The following is a 27,406-nucleotide window of genomic DNA, read 5'->3' as shown; positions in this document are numbered from 1 at the left end:
AAAACGAAAATGGCAATAGTGGGAGGAGTATTTGAAATTAATATCATTGTTTCAAAAATCGGAAGAAACTCAATATAATTCAAATTTAAAAGTTGTACAGCATTATCATCAAATTAAAAGCTGGCATTTTACTGAAATGAATAATGGAAATAGAAAGCTGAGAGCATTTTGCTTTTATAATCATGACTTTTATCGCTTGCATATGCAAATATTATAGCTGCAGTTTGACATCACTCTTGAAGATAAAACTGAATCAACTAAAAAGTACATTACAGATCATCAACTATCCGGCATTCTTGTAATGAATGTTATCTAAAAGTAGCACTAGGCTATGAAGGATATGGCAAGAGTATAGTGTTTTGAATGAACGTAGGAAAACTGTCTGCCAATTGCTTTTATATTTTGAATGTTCTGACCAACGTTAAACTGAAAGTAAGGTAAATAATTGTGCATTAAATTATATTTTTAACAGTCGACTCGACTCGTACAACTTTTTGTTTACACCATTCGTTTCTTAAAATGTTGCTTCTTGCTAATCAGTGATAAATTTTGTTTGTCAGTTATATATCTTTTTTTTCTCCTTATGTGTCTCATAATTTCTGAGAAAGCAGTGCTAATTTTCATATTCGCCTATTAAAAAAAGTGTTTTCAGTTTCATGAATTAATACTTGAGTTAGTTTACTGTACCAGTATCTAATTTCCAGAACTGTGCCCTGCCTTAGAGAAAAAGTTATTTGATTGTCTTAGAACTTTAAATGGGCACTCTGTATGGATGTTTGCAGAGTCAGTGTATGCAGTGTTTTATATTATTGCTGACACCAATTAGTAAGCAAATGAATATTTGAATACAAGTTGAGCAAGAATTTATGTGTTTATGTGTTATCATAATGTAGCATCTATATAATTCTTATAAAAAATTATATTATTAAATTCCAAAACATTTTAATCTCTTAATGTAATTTGTGTTCCTATAAAATAATTTTAGACATTGTATTACACTTATTTACAAAATATTATAAATATTTATTGTTCTGTGTTGTTTGCAATTATTTTTATAAAGGGGCAATGAGATTTCAGTATCAGCATATTCATTATTATAGCATTAATTATATTGTTGCTTGTACATAATAATCCACATAGCTGTTTGTCATGTATCTGTTCACAGTTAGCTAATCAGCTGGCTTTTTATTGTAGTGAAGAGCCAGCAAAGAAGACAAACCGTTAATTGAAGATTGCAGTTGTCTGCAAGGACTTTGGTAGGGTGTTCGCACTCGTGTTTGAGTTTGGTTTTTAGCCAGCTTGAGTGGTAAAATTTTGTAGGGTGTTGAGAACACCTGAGTTAAAAGACTAAAACACATGGTTGTTTCTCTAACTACATTTTATTTACTTCTATAAATATTCTTGTACATAAAAGTTGTGTTTATAGATAACAAAAAAATGTTTAAATTAGATCTGTGTGAGATATAATGTCATCGTCATCCCGACAAGCATGGCACTTTTGCTTGTATTTAATGGCAAGTGAGAAGTAATTTGAGTCATTTAAATTTAATGAAAGTAATAAATATTTCCAAAGATGTTGAATATAGACATATTAATAAGAACTTAATTAATTATAATATTTGCATTTTATAACTTAACCATTTAATTATAATATGTAATTTAGTTCAACTTTAACAATGTTCTAAATTTTCATTATATACATGCAATTTATAATTGTGTTATATGCATTTTATAACTAAAATAAACTGAAAATATAATGTCTGCTTTCAAAATACATAAGAAAGATTGTTTTAAAAATTATATGTACAATTTGTAATTCAGTAACATTTGCCATTTTCTATCTTGAAAAAAGAATAAAACTGTACATTACTTAATTTTTTATCAACTTGTATGTGACAGTTTGATTATATTACTATTTGTAATTTGATATGTATGATAAATAATACTTATATACATTTTTGTAAAGTTTTTAAATTTTGATTTCAGATAATTTCCACATGTTCATAATAGGTAACATTTATTTACAAATGAAAAGGTTATATTTTGATCTTGGTAAAATCAGTCACATAAATTGGAGAAAATGATTATGTTTTATAAATGCGATTTTATTTATGTCTCTATATGCACACATTTTCTCTTAACTATGGTTAAGTTAGGTAAAGATTTTTTTAGGGACAAGCTTTGAAGGTTTGCCTTCACAAAGAATATATTATATTAAGGGAAATAAGCTGATATTCATGGTACACATGTGGTAAAGTATGTAATCCCATACCACTAGTCTAATCATATGTTTGGAACCAATTGTGATATGAACTGTTATTATTGTTCAGGAATCCTATTTACTTAATCATTGATTAACCCTTTGACACACGCGATATTATTTTTATAATTTTTTTACTAAAACTCTAGAAATTGAATATTATGATCCTAGAGACAAATAACATATGCATTAAAAAAAATCTACTCTTGCCCATTTTTCTGTGGGTAGTGGTCACACTGTGAAACCACCGCGCGTCTAGAACTTTGAAACTTACTGAGGTAGTAGAAAAATAAACTTACCTTTTTCCATGCACGTTTCCAATAAATGATGAAATTTACGAATTTTTAAAAAAGTGTATGTAAGAATTGCATTATATATAATTTTTTACATTATTTTACAAAGTAAATCGTTAGAAAAAATTAAAAAAAGACATTTATGCAATTTTTCTATAGCAGTGAAATTTTCTATAGCAGTACCTACATAATAAGGACGTTCGGATAAATGGATTAAAAAACTCAGCAAAATAAGGATTAAAAAAAACTCAGTTTTTTTAAAATTTGAAATTTAATATATATTTTTTGTATACTTACGTTAAATTTAAATCACACGAAATAATTTATAAAATCACAATACTAGCTTGGGGAGCAAGTGTGTTAAGGTCAGAGAAAAGTCTCTGGAAAAGAAAGACCTTTTTAGTAGGCAGGGGCATGTATTGTTTAGTAATAAAATAACTCAGTGGTTTCAAAGCCCCTTATCTATATCTGGTAAAAATAAACATTCCTATTTGAAAAGCAAGCAAATGCCATTGTGAAGAGCAGTGGTTTCAAGGTGCGACCGAGCCTCTAGAGGATTGTGAGCAATTGTGACACAATGCTCTAGTGACTTGGTCACTCTCTGAAACCACAAAGCAAATGCCATACATATAGAGGATTTTTTTTTTATATATGCAGTTTAATTATTGCATTTTTTTATTGTTTATGATAGAAATCATGATGTGCGATGAATAATTTTTGAAATTTAAAGTTGTTTATATTAATAAAAGGAAGTTATTTTTTCTCATTGAAAACAAATTTTAAAAGGCATCCGATTTGAAGTACTAAGACCTAAAACATGCATGATTCTGCAGTCATTTTGCGTTATTTAGAGGTAAAAGATCAGTAATCAATTGATCTTCAATCAAAAATTTTGGAAAGAAGAGGAGAAAAAAATTTGAAAATTGGTGGTTTCAAGGTGCGACCACCACGCGTCAAAGGGTTAAGTGACTATGGTAATTCAATTTTTAAATCAAAATTTGAAAAATGTTGGAAATGAAGATTATCATTAGAAAAAATTCAATAGTTACTCTTTTCTGTGCATTAAAAGTAACTGGAATCAGATATTAAGGCTTGTGAGAAAATTCACAAATAACAGTTTAGTAAAATTAGTTTTGAAAAATGTATTCATAGTTTTTGTCCTATGTTAGTAAGTGTTTTCCAGGAATTTCGTGTATTAACTGCTCTTAATGTTTTCAATAAGTACTCTTAATATCTTTTTATTAAATTTTATTTTCCTTTTTGCACAAGGTTAAAATGCATTAGTTTATCATTATTCATTTTTATCTTTATAATTAAAAAATGTAATTTCTGATATCTATGCTATAGTCCAAATTAAATATTTAATTTCAATAGTTATTTAATTTTTAATATATTAAAGTTTCATTATTAAAAAATTAACTTGTTTATTTCCCTGAGATAGAAATTAATTTTATGAAATAATATATATATATATATTTTTTTTTTTTACAGGAATATGAAAAGTTGAAAATTAATCATTCACAACTGCAGAAGTTACACGATGAACACGAAAGAACATTAGAAGAAATGGGAACTCAGTTAAAAGAGTTAGTACAAAATATAAATCCATTTAAACATTTGAATTTCTGCAATAATATTTCTTAAATTCTTCTTAATGTGTAGCTTTTTATTTGCTGTAGTTTTGTTTTAAACTTTGAATTAGAAGCAATTCTTTTCAGCAATGATATCTATCTAAATGATGTAGAACAAAATCTATTTCTTAAAAAAACAGTCTGAATTCCTTTTGTATTGTTGTAATAATAACAACAATACAAAAGTTTGTAAAGTTTATTCCATCATTTTAATAAGTAAACTTGTTATAAAGAGAAATTTCCTTTAGTTTTCAAATAATATTACAGTTCTAAAATTAGCACTTTATTTAGATTACACAAAATTGATTGGCAAAACCAACCTAAATTGCCATTATGAAGAAAAAGGCAAAATTTGTTCCAATTGCATGCTGACAAGAAAGGAAGAATTTGTGGTTAAAAATGTGAAGAATTTTAAATTTTCTGTTTCTTGAGCCTCAAATCTCTAGAATCTGTCAGAGAAGAATGATTTGAAGAAGGAGAAAGAAATAAAGTCTTTTTTAATATTAAAATCTTTTAATTAAAGCAGACTTATGTGTTTAATGAAAAATAAATTTAAGAGTATAGTTTTTAAAATGCAGCCATATTTTTTTTAATAATATACAAATGAAATGTATAAAATAAAAAGCGCAGTTAAAGTTCTTGAACCATGAGGTGCATTTCCTCAATGTAATTTGATAAAAAGTATTTGAGTAATTTTTATTCACAATGTAAATCAAAGGAAGTGTAGAGGGAAGGAAAATATTTTAAGAATTAATGCAGTTAAACATGGACTTCAGAAAATAAGAATATGGCATTTGAGATTGCCACAAGGTACTGGTTGTTTTACTGGCCACTAGTCTAAATGGCACCAAAAAATAACTGCAAAATCTCATTTAATTACGACTTTAATAAATTTAGTCTACTTCTATTAAATATAATCCAATCAATATATAATCTGCTTAAAAGTACATATGAAAACAGTTGTTGGTTAGCTACATTTTAAAATTCATGGCAAGTATAGTGCTATATCATAGTGCTAATGAGACCACCTGGCATGAGAGTAAACATTCAATGCTATATCATGTTGCTAACATGGCCAGCAGGCATGAGAGTAAACACTGGTGATGAAACATTAAATTGCAGTGATTGCAACCTCTTTTTAATGAACATTTATACTGAGCATCAATAAAAATAATCTTTTTAAAATTTCAAGTTAAAACATTTATGGGTGTTTAGGTAAGGAGTCAAAAATTTCAAGTTGTGAAAAAAGCATAGAAAAATTCATCCTTTTTTTTATTTGTGAGATTAAATGATTTGGATTTGCTATTCCTATTTATAATAAGATTTAACTTAATATTAAATTTTGTAAATTAAATGCAAATACTTTTTCTTATCAGAAAATTTATAATTCTGTCAGTAAACATTGCTTCTGTTTTTTATATTACTATTGCTGTACTAATTTCTTTAATACACTGCTCGACATTGAAAATGCAATACCAAGAAGGAGTGGTCAGAAAGTGATGAAATTTGGAGAAAAGACAGAGACAACAAGCAGCAATAAGTGATATTTATTTCAAAATGATAGTCAGAATACAGAGCGAGAATGGCGTCGGCTCAGTAGGATTTAGAACCACCGTGGACAGCAATGTACGAAGAAACACATTTAGGCATAGAGTCAATAAGAGTGCGGATGGTGTCCTGAGGGATGGCTCTCCATTCCCTTTCAACCATTTGCCACAGTTCGTCTTCTGAATGAGGCAGGGGCAGAGTCTCCAAACGGCATCCAATCACATCCCACACATGTTCGAGTAGTGAAAGATCAGGAGAGTATGGTGGCCAGAGAAGCCGCTGTATACCTTGCAGAGCATGTTAGCAGATGCAAGCACTGTGTGGTCGGGCGTTATCCTGCTGAAAACTTGCATTAGGGAGCCCTGAAGGTAGGGGATTGCCACCAGCTGCAGTACATTATCCAAGTATCGTTGGGCATAGTGCCCTAAATACGAACTAGAGGTGACCTGGAATCATAGGCAATAGTGCCCCAAACCATTACGCCACGTTGTCGCGTGATGGGGCGTTCCAAAGTTACTGCCGGATTAGATCTGTCTCCACGTCGACACCACATGCATATGCGACGACTGTCACTGGATAAATAGAAGCGTGACTCATCTGAGAACACGACTTTTCGCCATTCTGTCATCCACATCACTCCAGTCCGGCACCATTCTAAACGTTGGCATCTATGCTGTGGTGTCAATAGCAGTCTTCTTAACGGATGCCGTGAGTGCAGTCCGCGTTCAACCAATCGACGGGAAATGGTTCTGGTTGACACGAGAATATCCAGGGTATCTTGCACATGTTGCAGAATCATGGTACAAGTTACTTGCAGGATTGCCACAGCTTGTCGGCGGATGCGTCGACCCACGCATGCTGACATCAGTTGGGCTGCGCCTGCACCCCTCCTTCTTGCCGCATTTCCTTGTTCCAACCATATTCTCCATAGCTGATGCACCTTGCTCCCATCCATATGGGTATCAGCTGCAATTTGACATAAGGACCAACCCCCCCTTCTCAGTCCGATCACCATACCCCTCGTAAAATCATTTATCTGCCGGAAGTGCCTTTGTTGATGGCGGTTTGGCATTCTCTCCTATTACACGTATCCTCCGGGACAAAAACCAACTTTCTTCGATAATTCTTCTGGCAGAAATAATGACACAAATATTGCCCATTCTGCACATTCCTTCCCTTATATCTTACTTCACATGCATCGGAGAGCTGCACATTTCGCATCATTCGCATAACTCAGTGACGTGCGTCTACTCCAAAATTTGCGTAAATTTCTGACCCTTCCTTCTTGGTGTTGCATTTTCAATGTCGAGCAGTGTATAAATGATAAATTTAGGAGAATGAAACATTTGAGTCACAGATGATGTATTGAATAATAATCCCTCCCTGATGCCTCACGAAATTTCAGAAAGAGATTGTTATAAAAACAGAATCAAATTCACACTTTTTAAAATTTTAATAAGGTCTAATTTTGATCAAGGTTATTTTTTTCCAAAATAATTTGATTTTAATATTTATATTTACTGATACTTTTAATTAAAAACTGTTAACTTATAAGGTATTGCCCCCGCCTTCTTAGCATACCTTCGTGGTGTAATGGTCAGCACACTCGGCGCGTATCGAGAGATCTGTGGTTTGAGTCCCGGCGAGGTCATTACTCGTTTTCCATCTTTTGTACTTAAAAAAAATCCTAATGTCTCTACAGTGGCCCCCGAACTAAAAACGGTGGTGGATGATAATTCTCCACCGCCAGGATTTGGTGATCGGGTCCCCTAATCTCAGTCTCCCTTTAAAAGCGGGAGTATATAAGGTATTTCTCCAGCCTTCTTAGCATGTCTTCGTGGTGGAATAGTGACCACACTGGGTGCATATCGAGAGTTGCGTGGTTCGAGTCCCGGCAAAGACATTGCTCATTTTTCACATCTCTGAGCATCAAAAATAACCTAATGTCTCTACAAATTGACTTATTTCACAGTAAAGTTTTAGTTAGTTTAATTATGATTCTTTATATATTTTCAATTTCAAAGTTTTAAATTTGCGTATTTTTAATTTACCTATTTTTAAATTGCATTTTGAACTGCCAATAAGATGTATTACTGCCAAATGATCCAAACACATACATAACTTTGAGTTTGATTTAATATTGTTACCAATTTTGTATTTAGTTTTCTATTTTTAGTAGAATCAGTTAAAATTGTTTTATGTCCCCGTACAATGCAGCACGTGATTTATTTGAAGAGAAAGCTACGTAGGAAAATTTAAAATACAGGAGCACGCGCATTTAACATTTAATAAATAGATATCTCTTAATTGTACTCGTTTGATAGCCAAAAAATCGGAAAAATACCAGAATGTTCTCCTGCAGGATTGAAAAGCTTACAAAAGCCGAAGAAAAACATCTCAATTCAGTTGTTTATTAGTTGTTTACTTAGTGCTGTTATTGATTGTAGCGAGTTCGCTGTGAGATCGGATTAGCTTTTTCAGTGTTTTGAATTGAGTTCTATTCAACGTTTTAGTAGTTCAAAATATAACTAACGGCGAGAAATTGCGATATTGTGCGAATATCTCTGAGGACATTTCAGTGTTTTGCTTATATTTCTTTTGATAATAATAAATTTTATTAATTTTTTTTTTTTTTTTTTTTTTTTATCGACGTGTGCATTCAATCCATTACGAACCCGTACGCACGCAACAATATCTAAAATGGAACTTTGGTATAGTTATTTTCAGCAAAATTATTATTATGTAATACTGTATTCTGAGCGAAATTGGCAATTAGTATTATTAGTTCTTGCTTATAATTTACAGTCATTTTGCATACATTTTCAAATGAGTATTATTAATTTTTTATGTATCTGTTACCGTGAAGTAGTTTATAATCTCTTGACAGCAACTTTCCTGTCACTATTAAATTTACTCAAGTCAATCTCTCTTTTAAAAAAAGTTTAATTTTAACTATTTTTTACTTATATATATGTATACATATATACAGTACAAAGTCCAGAATCCGGACTCGTCGGGATTTCAGCGGTTCCAGATTTGGGATTTTTCCGCATATTAGACCATTAATTTGAATCTGGTAAGATGGCATGAAGAAATTATGCAATTAAAATATGAAATCATAATTTATGAAATAAAGAGCAATTATGATCTAAAGGGTATCAAAATTTACAAAAAAATCTTAATATTTATTTGTTTGAATACCAATTGCCAGTCGAACTTGTCAATCGAAATTTTTTCGTTTTCAATAACCTCTCTGTCATTTTCTTCACTGTCAGTAGCAGTATTTTCTGGATCTAGAACCACACTACAGATTTCGCCGTTTGTTAATTGATTGATGATTGAGGCATTGTCATCACAATGAAAAACTTCTGTTATATCATCTTCATTTGTTATCATTTGTTAGTTTGCGATATCAGAAAAAAACCTTCAAATTCGTGGCTATCAGCTTCATCGTCCTCACCATGAAATATGGTAGCTGGTGATAAATTATGCCAAGCATTTTTTAACATATCTGGAAGACACATCCTCCAATGATCTTGTGATGCTCCACACAGATTTTATGCTAAAATATTTAAAAAATTCTTGAATAGTCTTGCTATTGTTCAAGAAATATAACATGGATTTTAAAGATGCTACTTTATATTTGCGTTTCAGCATGCGCACTATTCTGGTATCCGTAGGCTGAATGACAGATGTACAATTGGGAGAGAAGAATAATACAAATACATTATCTTTCAACTTAAACTTTAAGTATGAGCCAAACAGTTGTCTACAATCAGGACTATTTTTGAGTCATCAGGTAAACCAACCGAATTCAAATGTTGCTGATCCTCAGGTATAAAATGATTTTCAAACCAATCATTCATTAACGCTTGTGTCATCCATGCTCTTTTATTTGCAAGATATATAACGGGGGAAACATTACTCCTTTAAATGCTCAAGGTCATGTATTTTTCCGATTAAGAAAAGTTTGTCTTAATTTTGCGACTCGGTGCTTCCCCAAATTCCAAAAATTTTGTCTTCCCTAAATTCTGCTATTCGGTGCTGACATATTCTGCCTCCACTTCTGGATTTATGGTGAATATCATATCAGTTATTCTTAATTAAATACCACTAAATGTAATCTTTTGGCTTATGAGTTTTATTCACAAAATTTATTTTTAGCATATGAAAAAAATTTTGTTGAATTTTTCCTCATCAACATTTCTTAAAGCATTTAAAAATCTGTAATCATCACCAAGCGTAATGTTAGCTAAAATGTTAGTTAAAAGGTTGCCAAACTCTTGTTATTCAATTACTAATATAAAAAAAATGTTTAGACATTACTGCATGAGTTATTACTGAAGCTGTCATGTATTGATAAACATGCGGTGATGAAAGCAAAATATAATAAATGTGGAGGTTGATTCTTCGACTACCTTCACTTCTACTTCAACTCAGCAAGCCATGACGTAGCGCAGCTTGCAGAGCAGCAGACGACCACTGGAAGTACTGAAATTAAGATGTAATTGAAGCACAGAGCGGATAACTTCGAGTTGAAAGATGGAATGGAATAAGCGGGCAGACAGTCCGCAGATCCTCCAAGATGCTTGTCTATATAGCTAGCCATATTAGGGCAGACAGGCCCATGAATGTATTTATTGAGGACTGTGTGTTAGTCATGAATCCTGTAGAACTGTTGGACTTGCTTTCACCATGAGATCGCCATCTGAATTATTAACTTTATCTTTTATTTCATTTATTTAATATTAGTAAAAATAAAGCAGTAATTATGCTTAAGTCATGCTCTACCATGTTCTTTGAAAGTAAATCCTACATAAATAATGACTCGCCAAGTCGCTGTCAGGGATATAAAATAGGTGAATGTTTCAGCTTGAGATATATGCCAAGCAGACACTCAGCTACGGAGCCAAATTATTAATCTCATAAATTTTTCCTTACATGATTGTTTTTCCATAATTATGTATTTTATTTAGTGCCTAAGTGAAATTAAGAATTGGAACTTTTAAGTGAAAATCTCCGCATGTTTTATTATGGAAGGAAAAATCAAATGTGCATGCGTAAAGCATTAAAAAAAATGTTTGTGGCTTTGAGGTTCAGATTTTAGATCATTCCGGATAATGGATATCCAGATTTCGGACTTTGTACTACATATATGTATATATATATATATGAAATGTAATTTCTCATACATTATTTGTTTTCTGCAGCCGGGGCAACAGGAATGAGACAAATTTTGGAATATAAAGTGCTAGGTTTATTTTAGCATCCATCTCACAAGCGTTCTTTTTCGTACCTTGAGCAGAAGCCCTATTTATACCTATGTGTGCGTCACGAGGCTCATCCAATCAGTGATATTAATTGAAATCACGAGGTGACGCTATCTTCTCATCAGGAGTGTTCTTAAGTACTTTATGTAATATGACAGATTTATGAGTTTGGCGATTTGGTTGGTGCCAACAGGTTAATATATTTTATACTAAAGAAAGGATTTCGCCAAAATTTAGGAGCAGGGATGCAATTTTGGTAGAGAATCGCCAACACATTATTAAGCAATATTAATAGAATTTAATTTAATCAATTGATTTAAAAATAGCATTACATATATATATATATATAGGGGGGATGGTTACTCGAGCATTATCGAAATTTACTGCAGAAATTGCTTTTCACTCAAAATTGAATTGGCTAAAATGCTTAATAGGAATAAGTTCTTTGAATATCAGCATGGGTTCATAATCCCTTCTACTCACGGAAATATTTGGCCTGACTTGAATTGCCGGTTTGGCTTCTTAGCCTTATTGCTCGAGTAAAGACGAAACACCTTCGTATTTATTTATTAATTATTGTTCATTGAACGGGAGTTGGTTTGTTCCCCTTGAAAAGTCAAGTAATTTCCGATCAATGACAATGATTACATGCATTTAATTTAATCGTTTTACAATTGAAATTTTGTTATTCATGATTTAATTCCAGTCCCCATTAAAATACTTTTAACATTTAACTTCCAAGTTACTTCAAAACATCTTTCAAATATAACTTACTAGTATGGGATTCTCTCTTTTAGGAGATAATATGATCAATTAATAAATATTATTAAGTAAATAGTGTGTGTGTGTGCGCGTGCGTGCGCGTGTGTGTGTGCGTGCGTGTGCGCGTGCGTGTAAACATAAGGTTACTGTTTTGTCTAATTTTAAGTAAATGTAATCATTTATTTTTTTAAATAGCATTTACTGAAGTGCTGATATTAATAATCATCACAATTGTAATTTACTCATAAGAAAATCTTCAAAATCTATAGTCCAAATGTGAGCTAATATATAAATTTAATTTTGTATTTATTGATCTTTCAAGATTCATATAACATTACATGTTTCAATGGGAAAAAAAAAAAAAAAAAGCTTGTTCATCCTTAAGTAATGGGACCTTGTTGTTTGTAATATTTCAAATATTGCTATAATCATCCATTTGTTTATTAAACATATTTTAAATTTAAATTTGTTTATTAAACATATATGATCTTATGTTAAAATTTTTACTAAAAAAATTCTCCTAATATTATATAGTTTCTGTATTTGAAATTGTCATCATTTTTTATTGTAATTTAGATCAAAACTAAAAATAGAAGATATGAAGGAAAATCAAATGGCTCTGAAGGAAGCAGTCTGGACTCATGATAAACAAGCAACAATATGTAGACAATGTAATAAAGCTTTTTCAGTAGCAAGGCGAAAGGTGCATACTGATTTTATATAATGTCTTTCTATGATTTCTAAGTATTTTCAAGTAATTCAACGTTAAAAATACCATTTTTATCAAAATTTATTTTTTTTACATGTGTAACAAATTTTAGAATTTTTATCATTATTGATTTTGTAATTGAGTTACATGAGAGTATTGACTATAATTTTGCATATTTACTGCTAATTAGCTAACCCGATTTTAAAGATATTATGGTATTTTTCTGTTATTAAGACCGGATTCAGAAACATACCTATGTACCAGAGTCGTAGCTAGGGTTTTCAGCGCCCAGGGACAACTGAAGATTTCGCGCCCTCTACTACTTGCCAAGGATGGAAAACATTTAATTCTAAAATGTCGTAACATCAGTTTGGCGCCCCTTGGATTCTGCACCCGGGGACAGATGCCCCCCTTGCCCCCCTCTAGCTACGCCCCTGCTATGTACACATCTATGTGTGGGTATACATGCCAGAATCAGAAACACTTATACGTGTATACACTTTGTTTGTAATCAATTGTATACACACCAAATAGAAAAGTGCCTATATTTATGTTCAGATATGAATGTGTTTTTGATACATGCATGAAATTAAACTTATTTGTTTATTTTAATGTACAGTTAGAAATCCGCAAAGCTTGGGACCAGAGGTTGTGCGGATTTTAGGACAGAAAAGATAAATCATAATATTCAGACTCAAAGTGCAAAATAAATAAGGTGTATTAGATACATTTAACTAAATTATTATATACATTATTGCAATAATTTATTATATGCATTAAATTATTATTACATATATAAATTGATTATATTATTCATTGTATTATATGTACACAGCATCCAGGTTTGTTGATTTCACCTCATGCAAAGATTTCCGGTTTCGGATTCCAGTGTTAGATTGCTGTAAAATTTCAACAGCTTTTCTTTATTTTTCCATATATCATACATAATCGTGTCACAATTCCATACGAGTCTGTTATAAACCAAGGAGTGGAAACTGCCTCCATCTTTAGCAGAATTTGCCCTTTTTGCATTACCGTCAATGCAACGTGTTTACGTTTTTCAACGTAGCAAGCAGTAAAATTGTGAATGCGTTTCTTATTTGTCATTGTGTTAAAAAGGACTGAAATTTAAAATATTCTTAATTTATCCACAAAATATCCAGATAAAAAAAAAAAGCAGCACTAAATAGTCTCGTGAAATAGCAAAACTCAGAAAATACAGCAACGTGAATCGTGAACTTGAAAGAAGAGTTGAGTGAATCGTCTGCTTTTTCTTACCTTGATGTAGATTAGAGGGAAAAACAACTTTTATTATGATGTCAATAATTTAGTATTTCCGTTATGACTCATTATTATTTGGTAATTATGACGTCATTATTTGTTAGTACTTTTTCTTTGATATTTCGTTCTCAATGTTGTGGTTTCCGGAAACTATAAGCTGAATGTTTATATTTTGAGAGGCAACGCGGATTTCAGGAGTTGGCGGATTTTCGGTATTTGACTGTATATGTTATTGGTAAAGTATGAAACGCCACCATTCTATAGAATATAGAACATAAAACATGCCAATATATTGCATGAATCACCTCCCCCTTTTTGACCTCAGGAGTAGGAACTTGCAGAGTAATTCCCAAAGAAGTGGGAAATTGTTTTTCCAAATTCATTTTAATTTTTTTGGCTTGTATTTCCAGATTGATTTTAGAACAGTAGCATTTTCAGTTTTGAAACAAAGGGTGCACAAAACATCCATTTCATCATCTTTACTAGCATGGCCACAGATGGTGTGCATTTTTTATAACATTTTTTGCATGCAAGTACATCATTCGTTTCCTTTAAATACACACAAAAGGTATCATAAACGGGATTTTTTCATACATTGCTGGCTAGTTTTAAGCTTTATGTACAATGCCTAGGCATTCTATAGAATGCCATATTTCAAACTTTTCTAGTAACATATATATTTATATTCCACTATAAGTGACAAAAAATAAATTATTCTGTCTGTAGTTTTATGAAAGTAATGTACAAGTATCTCAAAGGCTGTGATTTAAAACTGGAAACTGAAACTGAAAATTTTATATGTACACTAAAGATATGTATTAAATCTATAATAAATCAGACTGGACCAAATTTAAAGTAATAAACAGAGAGCATTATTACCTACCATACTCATTCTACTACAAGCTCACTCACTTTAACACCATGTGTGATTTTAATGGCAGGATTGTCTGATGCAGGACAATGATACCACATAGTCAATGATGTTTTAGCTTGAATTTCTGATATGCGATTTTGTATGAATGTTTTCCATCACCATGATGAGTTCTTTATCTGGTGAAGCACAATAAGAGAATCAGTCCATAAATAAATCTTCACTTGAAAAAAAATGCACACAGACTGTAGTTATAAAATTTGTACTTAACATTGCTACGAGTTCGAGTCTTGGTTAAGATAATTTCTTGAGATGAACTAAACTTGCTCCAGAACATTTTAACTTACGGAATTTCATATACAATGCAGATCCATGAGCAGTATGAGATGAATCACAAAAAAAAAAAAATGTAGTTCCAACACTTTAGGCATTTCATCAACATCATGAAAATACCAACGAGATGTTTGAGTATTTGGTTGATCACATAGTTGCCTACACCATTTGTTTGATTTGTCTTGCAATTCTGGTTTGATGATTTCATCTCAATCAATACCATTAAGCCATAAATCTTGTAATAGAACTTTTCTTGAATCTAATATGGAGCAAGAAACCCAACAGATATTTGAAGTGGCTTTCAAAACTCAGTGCTTTGTTTGATCATGTAACAAGATAAAATCTATAATATCTTGAACATTGAAACAGAAGATATCCTTATTAGTGTTCTATTGAAGCCCAAAAATCTTTGAGGGGTTCACAGTCGGCAGTTTAAAACTGACGATGTTGTTATTTGATTAATACTGGTTCTTTAAAGTATCGGAATTAGAATTTCATTTGGTCAGAGTCATTGATGCCTTTTTTATTATATCATTAACTTCACGATATATTTGTACAGCTTCCTTCTCAATATCTGATCCACAAATAAAGTTATCAATATACACAAAGTTTTCTAACATTTATACAATTCTGGGATAGATATTTTCAAATTTCTTTAAATGATGCTTAATGTAAACATTCAGTGCTATCTTTCCGTGGAAGTCTTAACTTCATATCTTTCACCCTTTTGTGTTGTTTTCAAATATTTATAAAGCCATTTCATTTTGTTCTTGATCAGAAACATTTTTTATTCCTATAGATTGAATTTCACAACATGATTCCATGCTTTTTAAAGGCTTCTCTTCAACACTTATGTTTAAATATACATTGTGCATTTGAAAATCTGAAGAAGAAACTCTGCCTTCTATATATTAACTGAACTAGGTTTTCATCACCCTGGCATTACTGTTTATTCTCTTTATTTCTTCACTTGCTATTTTCCATATAATAACCATGCTGATTAAAATGGAAATCTCATGGTTCATTCTGTTGGTGCCACTGGAGTATGTTAACCCCTTCATGCCGACTGTCACATCTACGTGCCAGCAATGAACATACTCACCTACCAGCCGACACGCAGGCGTGCCAGAGCATTTTCCCGTTTACTAACGACTGTCACGTATTCGTGCCAGTACCCTGGAACGTTTTAGAAACTATAATTTCAGCTACAAGATGGCACTGTATGTCCATATGGTTTCAGATACATGTACATTAGACCTTCTACTCGAAATGAGAGAAGCATGACTCACATACACGTGTTTTTGATTATATAAACAAACAGGGAACTAAATGTTTCCGAATGGCGTGATTTATGACGTCTCTTTAAATCGTACTTTATTCGCACGTGGTAGTTGTTTATTGTAAGTAGAAGTTTTATATGCGCTAAAGCGTTGAGTATTTCGGTTTACAGTTCAGTTTTTAGAAAATAATTAGATCTTGTTAGACGTGAATTCTTTCTGTTTTTACCGTTGCAATGTCGAAGCGTCGAAAATGTTTAACAGAGCATGAAATAGCAGAAATGATGCAAAATATTTCAGATATTGATTCTGAAATTCTGATATTCTGATATTGATTCTGAAAGATTAACTGAAAGACATTTTCCAAAACTTTGTTCAGAAGAGACTGATAAGAAAATGAGACGACGATGCTTCGTTTGTTCACATTCCCGGAAAAATCCTCCAAAACGGCAAATGAGTTATTACGAGTTCAAGGAATGTAACGTAAGACTGTGTGTAGATCCCTGTTTTCAAATTTTTCATACGAAAAGAGAATTTTAAGTAATATATTTAGTTTTCAGATTTATAATTTTAAAAGTCATAAAATTGTGATTAATTAAAATGAAATGTGTAAAATATGCATTTAAACAAGAAATAAGGTAATTAAAGTATATATATAAAAATATCTATAAAGCATAAGCTTTTTAAATACTCTATAGAGCATTATTAAACAATGTTTTGATACTTGCAAAAAAGCCCCCCGGCCCTGGAGAGACGCTCGCGGAAGACACTGCCGGCCTCCGTGATAAACACGCATTTTTGCTACCCGGCTCGAAGGGGTTAAAGTGATGCCGAATATTTGGAGTTTTAACTGATTTTTATATCTGGTACCCATATGTCCGCATTTATTAATGAATGGTACTTTGATGATTTCAAGATTTATGTATTTTGCAGGGTCATTAGTATTTTTTAGAATAAGTTCAGTTTTGTTTCAATGGCAATGTTTTCTGTTCTTTTCACGGAAAGTATGCAGATTTAAAATAGTTTCCTCTCTCACTGCTAATTTTAATTCTCTTTATAAATCTTCTCTAATTGCAGAGATTTGACTATTGTTGTCAAGAAGACACCTCACAATACAATGTTATTTCTATCCTCAGCCATAGCGTACACCATTTGAAGCATACAAGTAATATTAGATCCAGGTTTAGCAAAAGGATTTGAACAATTTCCGACGATGTTTCGGTTTCCTTATTTTTTACAGTGGATACAGCTCATGTGGGATTTATACAAACACTTTCATGATGTTTACCATGATAATTTTTGCAGGTAAAGTGTTTATTTTTACAATTGATTGCTCCAAAACACAGAAGACACCTCCTGGTTTGTTTCAAAATGTTGTTTTCTCTTTGGAATTCACTTCAGTGCATTTGTATTTCGTAGGGTCTTCTTTATCATAAAATATACATTTGTATCCAATTGTTGACAAAGCTGAAGCAGTCAGAATTTTTGGTTTATAATTTGGATAAGCTTTCGTATGTTGTTCATTTTGACGAATGCATAGTTTCTGATTGGTTTTTGCAGAATTTATCAAACTTAAAACTTCTCAGCAATTAACTTCTTTTTTAAGAATTCTGTAAGTTTCCTTACATCAAATATTGCTTCTATTTTTCAACGTCAATTAAATTCTAAATTTAATACCTTTGGAATTAAATTTAGTCTTGCAAAATTATAGGACAAAGGATATTTCCATAACTTCCAGGAGTAATGTTTAATGATTCTAAACTTTGGATGTTGACTTCACATTCATCATACAGTTTATGCAGGGCTTTAACATTTGAAATGTTCCCCACTGTTTCAAGAGGTAATGATGATTTTGTATGCCAAGTGATGACTAACTACATCTTGTCTTCTGAAACATTTACAGTATTTCTAATGTGGAATCATAATTCTGCCCACTTAAAGGGAAACTGGAAATGGCAGCTAAAGCAAGCACTAAGTAAAATTTTAGGTATGCAAATTTATAAATTTTTCCAGTCCACTGTTATTGTAAATTGTATTTTTGAACTGGTTCCAAAGTCCAACCATTTACATGAATCTCTATTATAAGTTCCGATTTGCAGACATGATACCTTCACTACTTTCATTTCTTCTGTAAGTGTAACATTCGCCATTTCATTCTAATGTACTGCAGCTTTAGAACATTCTGAATTCTTTTTCAAAAATATCTTCTATCCCCCTCCCACATAGCAGTTTTATCCCAGTATTCTTGACTTACTATAACTTCATTTTCAGTCTCCTCCAAAGTTACTTTCGTTTCGATTTCTAAATCTAAACATTTCAGCTTGTTGATTTTCTCTATGAGCTATCATAAAAATCATTAATTATTTCAATTTTTCATTTAGTGGACTATTGTTTGCTAAATTCATTTCGACTTTGGTTAACAGTTTTGTAGTTAACTGCCTCACAACAGATAATTTATTTTTCAAATTTTCAAGAATGCCCTCCATTTTTGAAATGTTCAGTCTGTCAATTATTCCAATTTGTAATAATCTGAGTAAGGAGGCACCATTAAAAAAATGTATACATCTACAATAAATCAGACTGGATCAAATTTAAAGTAATAAACAGAGAGAGTGTTACTCTACACAATGTTTATTCATGAACATCAAAGATGAACTACTACATATACACAATTATAACATCACAAATAAACACTACCACCATCTATTGGTAAGCTGAGAATACATAATCACAAATTTATATTTAACAACATGCACGCCACACACACACATATATATGTAGTATGTTTGTATATATATCTATAGATGTATTCAAATTTCAAGAAAAAATATGAATACAATTTGGTAAAAATAGATATTTAGTGCAAAAACAGCTTTAATACTTTATACTAGAAGTAAATTAATAGTGCCCTCCTAAGACCAAAATAATTAATTTCAAAATTCAAGATATAAAACCAGTATTTTGGAAAAAAAACTGAATACAGTTCTTTTTAATTTAGTATTTAAATTTTAAATATGGAATCATGATAATTATTTCCCTGAGTTTAGAGCTCATCAGGGAAATGGCCATATCCAAAGGCATTCTACTACATTGTGAGTGGTTTTGAAAAATTTTTATTGAATTTTATAATAATACAAAAATGCTCACAAACCCATTCCCCTGTGTTTGGATTTCTATACTGGAGGGGAAAAAATGCAAACAATAAAATCCATATTTTAAAATGTATTTTCAAAAATGGTTTTATAAATAAATTGAATTGATAGAATCAAAAATAGTTAAAAAATTTTATAACGGATAATCAAAATTTACAAAAAATTTAATTAAAATACCTTCAGTTAATGTCAAATATACAGAAAAAAAATTTACTGATTGCTTTCAGTATCCTATTGCGCTAAATGCCAAGTAACAACTTAAAACAGTGGGGAAAATGAAGGGTTGCCATTTGGCATCAATTTTAAAGAAAACAGTGATTGGTATGGAAATTGTATCAAAAAAATGGTTATTTGGTATGCAGAGCTTATTGCAGAGATTTTTTTTATGTAAAATTGGGAAACTGAATTTTCAAATAAATTATTAAAAAATAATATTCTGTGGAAGCTGTAAGTATAGAAGAAACAGACAAATATACAGTTTTCATGTTTTTGACAGTAATGCCACTTGAAGAGAAATTAGGCTGTTAATAACAGATTTTTGCTTCAGGGAAAAATACAGTACAAAGTCTTTAATCCAGACTCGTCGGGATTTCGGCAATTCCGGATCAGGGTTTTTTCCGGATTATAGATCATCAATTTAAATCTGGTAAGATGGCATGCAGAAATTATAAAATTAAAAATATGAAATCGTAATTTATGAAATAAAGAGCAGTTATGATCTAAAGAGTATCAAGGAAAAATAAAAGAGCTTAATATTTATTTTTTTAATTTATTAAACATTTCTTTCAATGCAGAGGCGTAGCTAGGATTTTCAGCGCCCGAGGACAACTGGAGATTTTGCACCCCTTTCTGTTTGCCACGAATGGAAAACACTTTATTCTAAAATTTCGTACCATCAATTTGGCACCCCCTGGATGCTGCGCCCGGGAACAGATGCCTCCCTTGCCTCACCCTAGCTATGCCACTGTTTCAATGTAAGTTGTTTAAGATGCTTCCACAAAAAATTCAAAAAGTTCCTTTTTCTTTTTTCTTGTGTCATCCAATGCCATACTCCTCACATAATTTTGAGACAGATATGCCTTTATCCATTTTTTGCAGCAATTCCACTTTTTGTTTGATGGACATCGAGACATGCTTTCGCTTTGTAGATCTTTTGGCAGCTCCAGAATCGGAAACTCTTTTTGACATAATCGAAAGTTCAAGCTTACCTTTTATAAAATTGCTCTAACAGTCTGAAAAAAATAATAAGCCGGATCCAATTAGAAGATTAAGGAGCAACGCAATCTGCAACATTAACTGAAATAGATGATTAGATAATTTTAGCCTAGCTTATACCATCCGTTATACATTAACCGCACATGCATAAATGTATTACGCACATGCATAAACATATTATGCACATGGGTTATGCATATGCACATGCGTAAAGGTACTACGCATGGGCAGAAAGTTTGTAGCTTTGAGGTTCAGATTATAGATCATTCCTGATTATGGACGTCCAGATTAAAGACTTTGTACTGTAGTTACATTTTTAACTTAAAGTACTCTTGTGCAAATAACATCCTTCAGTTTAAGTTAAAGCTTCATATATAACTAAAAGTTTTATTGTGTAATTAAAGCCAAGTTTGTGTAACTAGAAGTTTTATTATGTGTAATTAAAGCCAAGTTTATGAAAGTATTTTAATAAAATAAAATGGAACTTGGTTTGCAAGGAGTGTTTTGGAAAGTAAATAAGGCTCATTTTTAAAATATAAATGTGCATGCAAATATTTTTAATCCTCAGAAATTGGTTGATGATGTTGTTAGTCAAAACCTTTCGGGAAATGTTAGAGTGCCAGTGTATAAGTTTGTTGGTATTAAATTCAAAATATCCTTTATCAGAAATGGTGATATGTTGGTAGTAAATCATGTTAAGATCCAAATAAGTTAAAGTCCAAATAAGTAAAGTTAAAAGGGTGTTTGTCCTTTATTAGTTTCATGAAGCTTAAAGCTAGTTGGCTAGATGAGGTGTTTTCTAATAGTCCATCATTATTAATGGTAATAATAGTTTTCTCTCTTTTTTTCTGAAAAATATTGTTTTTATATGTTGCATGAAATTAAATTTTATGGTCCTTTGATGTGAGTTATTTATTTCTAGTTTAAATATATATCTGTATATATTATTTAAGTTTAAAATATTCCTAGAAATTAAACCTTTTTTTTTTTTTTTTTTTTTTTTTTTTAGCATCATTGTAGGCATTGTGGTGACATATTTTGCAATGCATGTTCAGATAACACTATGCCTCTACCATCTTCAGCAAAACCAGTCAGAGTTTGTGACGTATGTTATACCCTTCTACTGCAGCGATATTCTGCTTCAGCCGAATGGATGATGGAGTGAAATGTAGCATTATATTAAACAACCAAAGTGTTTTTGTATAAATATACACATATATATTTAAAATTGTTGAACGTCTAGGTTTTATACTACAAGAGATACAGCATTTTGTATTATATAAAATGTTTTCCCTTTAGTTGTGATTAAAGGGATTAAAATGTATATTTAATTGTATAATTAAATTTTTTATTGAGGTGTAAAACAAAATTTTGTGAGATCTAATTAAGAGTTTTTACTTGAAATGTTGCTCATCTTGAGATAATATGAATAATTCAGTGAAATGTATAGAAAATATATTTTTACATTGATGTCTATTAATATAAAATAAGTTAAAAAGAGGATTTATAAATTAAAAGTATAATGAGGTATTTTGCCTTTATGTGAATATGTATTAACTGAACATGAGCATCAGTTGTTAGTGTTTTGCCTTGATTTACACAGAAGTAACATTTATTTCTAAGTAGTATAGTATTTAATGAATTAATATATTAATGTTTTGTAATAAATAATCAGAAGCAGGAAGTTTAATTACAAATATTTATATATGAGTAAGAAACAGAAAAACTATGAGTATTTAATTACATAATTATGTATATTTATTATGAAAAATACTAATATGGCAGCTTTTATCAATTTGCATGTTAATAAAAAATTACATTTTCTGAGTAATAATAACAACAGAAAAAAAATATGCTTTTAAAAAAAAATTTAGAAAGCTGATGATGAAGATCTGAAATTCTGTATAGCAACCAAATCTATTGGTTCCTATACAGAATTTCTGATCTTCTGTTCACCATGATAAGGATAAAATTAAAAATAGGTAGAAAAGTATTTGTTACAATGGGAAAGGAGGATATGCTTTATAATGGCTGTTTTATTGTATGCATAAAATAACTAGGTGTAAAAATTAAAGCTGTATGAAAGAGCAATCCTTTATCTGTTCTGACTAACTTTTCTTATATTAGGTTGAGTAATAAATAACTTCTTTTTTTCAACAGACATTTATTTTGCTTTCAGTAAATAATACAATTTATTTATTATGTATGGCCTTCTCCTATCGTCATGGCAGTTTATCAATTTCCTTTTTGTAAAATTTGGTTGGTTTGGACTGAAAGAAATTTTTGACAGCCTGACTGACTTATTCTTCAGAATTGAAGGTGTCTGTATTAAAAAAGTTTTGTAAAAAACAGGAAAAGTAATAATCTGTCAGGGCAAGATCTGTGGAGTAGGGTGGATATAATAAAATAGACCTTCCAAACTTCAGAATTTTTGGGGGGTCATCATTGCTGTATGTGGCCATGCACGTTTCTCGTGCATACTTTTCAGCTGCTGAATGTATCTGTAGTAATCATTAAATTTGACTTCAACAACTCATGATGAATTACACTTCGGCAATCCGTTTATTCATATAATAAAATCATTTTGCTGTGCATGTTTGCTTTCGAATCTGTGAGGAGTGGTTGATCCTTATCAAGCCACTGTCTTTTGTGGATGATAATATCATTGACAATCCAATTTTCATCACCTATTGTAATCCCATCTTAAAAAAAGTCTCGATTTTGACACTTGAGAGCAGACTTGTGGCAATTGACATGTGATCTTAATATTCACCGAGTTTGTCAATTACCTAACTTGCTGAATTTCTCTAATTCCTCCAGCTTGTGACAAGCAGTTGGTTGTAATATATTAAGCCTTTCTGCTATACCTCTTGTTAATTGATGTAGATTTTGTTCCAGTATTGCCTTTAAAAGGTCATTGTCAAAGTCAAAATGATATTCCACCCTAAGTTTATCTTTTAAGGTTGTATCTCCAGAACAAAATTTGACTAACCAATTTCTAAGTGCTTGTTTGGTTATTAGTTCTTCATCATACACACTGCATATTTTTTTAGCTGTTGTGTAACATCGTTGAATTTTTTAAATTCTCTAGGTATCACATGACAAATATGCACTTTTCCACTGTCTGTTTAAGTGTGTCCATTGTCTGTTGCATATAACATTTACAAAAAGTAATCAGAATACTAAATGAATCCTTATCAAGTGAAAGCAAAAGTTTGTTTTCCCATCACTCATAGTGGGCAAATACAAATTCTGCCTGCCTGCATTGGAAGTTATTTATGACTCAACCTGATTTAATAAATTTTAGCATAAAACATTATTCAGAACATTTTCAGAAAGTGGTTATAATAAATAACATGTCTATATATAGTCAATAACATGTATATTCAGTCTGTTTGTAAGATATATGAATCCCTCAAAAAGGTTTTTGCAGTATTTCTGTCTTGTAATAAACTATCAGGATTGATTTTTCTATTATTTCAATAATTTTAATGGGTCTTAATGAATGTGATTAACCATATCAATAATAATTTACTTTCTCTAATAACAACTGAAGTTAATAGCAAAAGTAGTAAGTTTAAAAAATTAATTTTAGAGTTTTTCAAGAAATAAATAAATCTAATTTATAGAATTTTATTTAAAAAACATTATTTAAAAATTAACTATTAGGCTTCTTGATGATTTAGTTCTTATTGAGCTGTGGTTAATAAATATTATGTAATAAAGTAACTGCTTAAATGTGAAAAAAATGAAGTGTAAAGAATTTTTAAAAATTGAGCCATTTTTGCATGTTGCTTAAATATCAAACTACCCTTTTTATAATTCCAATATAAAGTATATCTCATATTTAGAAAATTTACCACAGAATCTTTTACCCACATCTCATGGAAGAAACACCTTTATTATTGTCTGGACCATTAAATAACTAAAGTTTTAAGTGAAAAGAACTTGATGATAACACATGTTGTAGTGTATGAAAGATACCTGACATTTCATAGCTTGAATTATTCAAATAACATGTAATAGGAAGCGAACTATATTGCACATTGTTTTACTGTAACAAACTCTTCTTGCTAGTAAAATTGTCATCAGTTTTGAATTGTTTACTGTAATTTCTTAAATGCTTCACAGTATGATTTAGTACTGATAATTACAGTATTCAATACAAAATACATGAAATATAATTTGCATAAAATTAGTACATGTATAAATTGATTTCTAATTTGCAATTAGATTTTCTCCACTGAATGTTTCTTTGAATATTTCTTTTTCCAAGGGATGACTATACCACTTAAGTTAAAACTTTTTTTAGCAAGTTTAAGTTAGGTTATTTACCTGTTGCAAAGCATTGAATGCTACCTTGTCTTAGAAGGGATCCTTGATGGAGAATATAAGAGAAATGTGCTTATATTTATCCTATACCTGAAAAAAGTTACATGCAGCCAAACCATTCATTCATCATGAATTGTCAGTGTTCAGTAGCTTATCTATTCAGCTATTTTGGGCTTTTCTGGAATTATCAAGAATACATGTATCTCATTAATAGTGATAATATGCTCAAAAAAACAACTTTGATAATGATGCACTAAAAATCAATGCAGTTTTGTTTTATACTTAACTGTTTTTGCAGCTGGAACAGTTTTTTTTTTTTTTAAGAAGTTTTTATAGTTTAGCAATGTAAACATATATAAATTTTATTTCTGTACTGAAAATACTGTTAAATTGTTTGTTGTGTCAGATTTTATCAGTGATATCTGCCTCATTTTTCATCATGCTCGTTATGGTTATTACTAAGCATCCCTATTTTTCTTTACTTTTTTTAGTCTGTTACAATTTTAGAGTACAGTGATTTGCCCCTTAGTTTCTTCTCCTCTCCCAGGTATTTTTAAATATTAAGTGTAAGGATTTTTGATAATTTTGAATTCAATTAAATAGGGTTTTATTGTTAAAATTAAACTGAAACCTATTTATTTGGGAATCAAAAAGATAAACTTGAATTGTGGGTAATGCAGTATATCCTCATTCTATGCAAAAATTACAGTATTAAGATCATACTGTGTATGAATAGATTTGTCCATCTTCATTCGTCTTCTGGTGCTGTATTTTTATTTAGGAGTAGCATATTCAGATTAGATTGAGTTTATTATAATATATCTATAGTGATGTTTCTATATAAGAAAAGTGCTCTTCCTCCTGCTTTATTTTATTTATTTATTTATTATTTTAATTCTGAAAGGTTTCAGATTTTAGTGGTTGCCAAAAAGGGTTAGTTTTTAACACTCTTGCTGAGTCTGCTGTTACACTCACTCCTGCTAACCTATTTCCTTTTGTCTTATAGCTTTATTATTAAACATCCTTTTCTTCACGCTTACACCATACAATTGAACATCAAAATTGCAAAAATTTTAAAAGCAGTATAGTTTAGGATTCCCAATGCAGTGTTAAGTATTGGCATACAATTTTCTATTTTTTCTGTCTTTTCTAAGTTTATCATTTGAATTTTCTTAGTAAGTTGGTTTACAAAACTTTTTTTAGTCTTTTTATTATTAACATTTTGTGTGTTAATTGTATTTATTAAATATCATGTTTTTCACACTTACACCACATAAAATTCAACTGAACAAAAAAAATCACAAAATATTTAAAAACAGCACATCTTCAAAATTTCCAACAAATAATCTTGTGCTCTGGATTTACACACACATGCATGTTTCGAGAGCATTTGGGCTATATTTCCAATACACACTCGTGCTGATGATAAAGATGTTACATTCTGTACGGTGTTGCCACTACTCACTCTCAAATCATTGAGTTTGTTAATCAAAAATTCATTAAAGATTTACAAACTATGAAATATATAGTGAAGCAAATTCAAAACTAAAAATTTGGGTTTGCAAGTGCATGTTTAGGTGGAGGACTATGATATTTGGAATTAGATGGCTGTATGAATCACCTTTTTTTTTTCACGATGTGAGAAAAGTACATACATTCGTGCAGATTCTTCAGATTTTAATTTCTTTAAAAATCATAAAGAGCAATGGCAACAATTTGAAAAGTGATTCTCCGCTTATAGTGAACTGACACAAAATACCATTTCAAGATTAATAGCCCCTTTTGGGCTAAAACAGCTATTGCATTGCTTAACTTGAGACTAATGCTACAGTGTGTCGTAAGACGAGCTTTGCTTGTCAAGCAGGCCAGACTGTGACCTAAATAAATACTGTAGTATAGCTGTATTGTTCATTTACATAATAAACAGATAATCTCTGTGAAAAAAGATACGAAATTCAACAGCACTAAAATAAGTAAGTGTTAAAATTTCACAACAGACTAAACTTTAATAAATTAAAGCTCTTAAACATCTTTATAACCATGTCTTATTAGTGAGTATATTATTTATTACAAATATTTGTTTTTAACAAATAATTTTATACATTATATTCTTGTATGAATTTATGGACATTTACTAAAATTATAAGGAGTTATATTTTATTTTTCTCAAATATTTATTGTTAATAATTAATCTTATATGCATTGTATTTTGTTATGTAAATGTATTCAGTCATTTTTAAAAGCTTTTATTTGTTCATATAACATATTTAACTCACTTCTCAATATATATATATATATTATGATAAGTGCGTGTAAAGTTTAAATAAATATAATTATATGAAATGTGCATGTAGAATATAATTATATAAAATGTTCTTTGTATCATGTAAATAATTTCATTTATATTTTTCATTTTTCACACGAATGGTTAAAGGTTTTTATGTTAATAATAAATATTTGTTACTTTGCCAA

General features: G+C 30.6%; 1 protein-coding gene across 5 annotated transcripts in view; it reads left to right on the top strand.

Annotated features, from left to right (window-relative positions):
- Positions 1–27,406, top strand: part of LOC118200414 (RUN and FYVE domain-containing protein 2-like) — a 133,665-nt gene extending 106,259 nt beyond the window's left edge. For 3 of the 5 annotated variants that reach the window (XM_085820593.1, XM_035372388.2, XM_035372387.2), the window contains 3 exons: positions 4,045–4,139; positions 12,341–12,467; positions 21,612–27,406. In XM_085820593.1, coding sequence (XP_085676719.1) covers positions 4,045–4,139; positions 12,341–12,467; positions 21,612–21,767 — 378 coding nt within the window. In that variant the 3' untranslated portion in view covers positions 21,768–27,406. Of the gene's footprint in view, positions 1–4,044; positions 4,140–12,340; positions 12,468–20,181; positions 20,362–21,611 lie in introns of all 5 variants that reach the window. The other 2 variants (XR_004760085.2, XM_085820594.1) reach the window with 2 other exon arrangements.

This window comes from Stegodyphus dumicola, chromosome 7, assembly GCF_044657685.1.
Source record: "Stegodyphus dumicola isolate Sdum_Otavi_A_Nest chromosome 7, ASM4465768v1".
NCBI classification, from domain to species: Eukaryota; Metazoa; Arthropoda; class Arachnida; order Araneae; family Eresidae; genus Stegodyphus; species Stegodyphus dumicola.
Note: the sequence above shows the minus strand (reverse complement) of the source record. Positions and strands in the feature narration are given on the sequence as shown.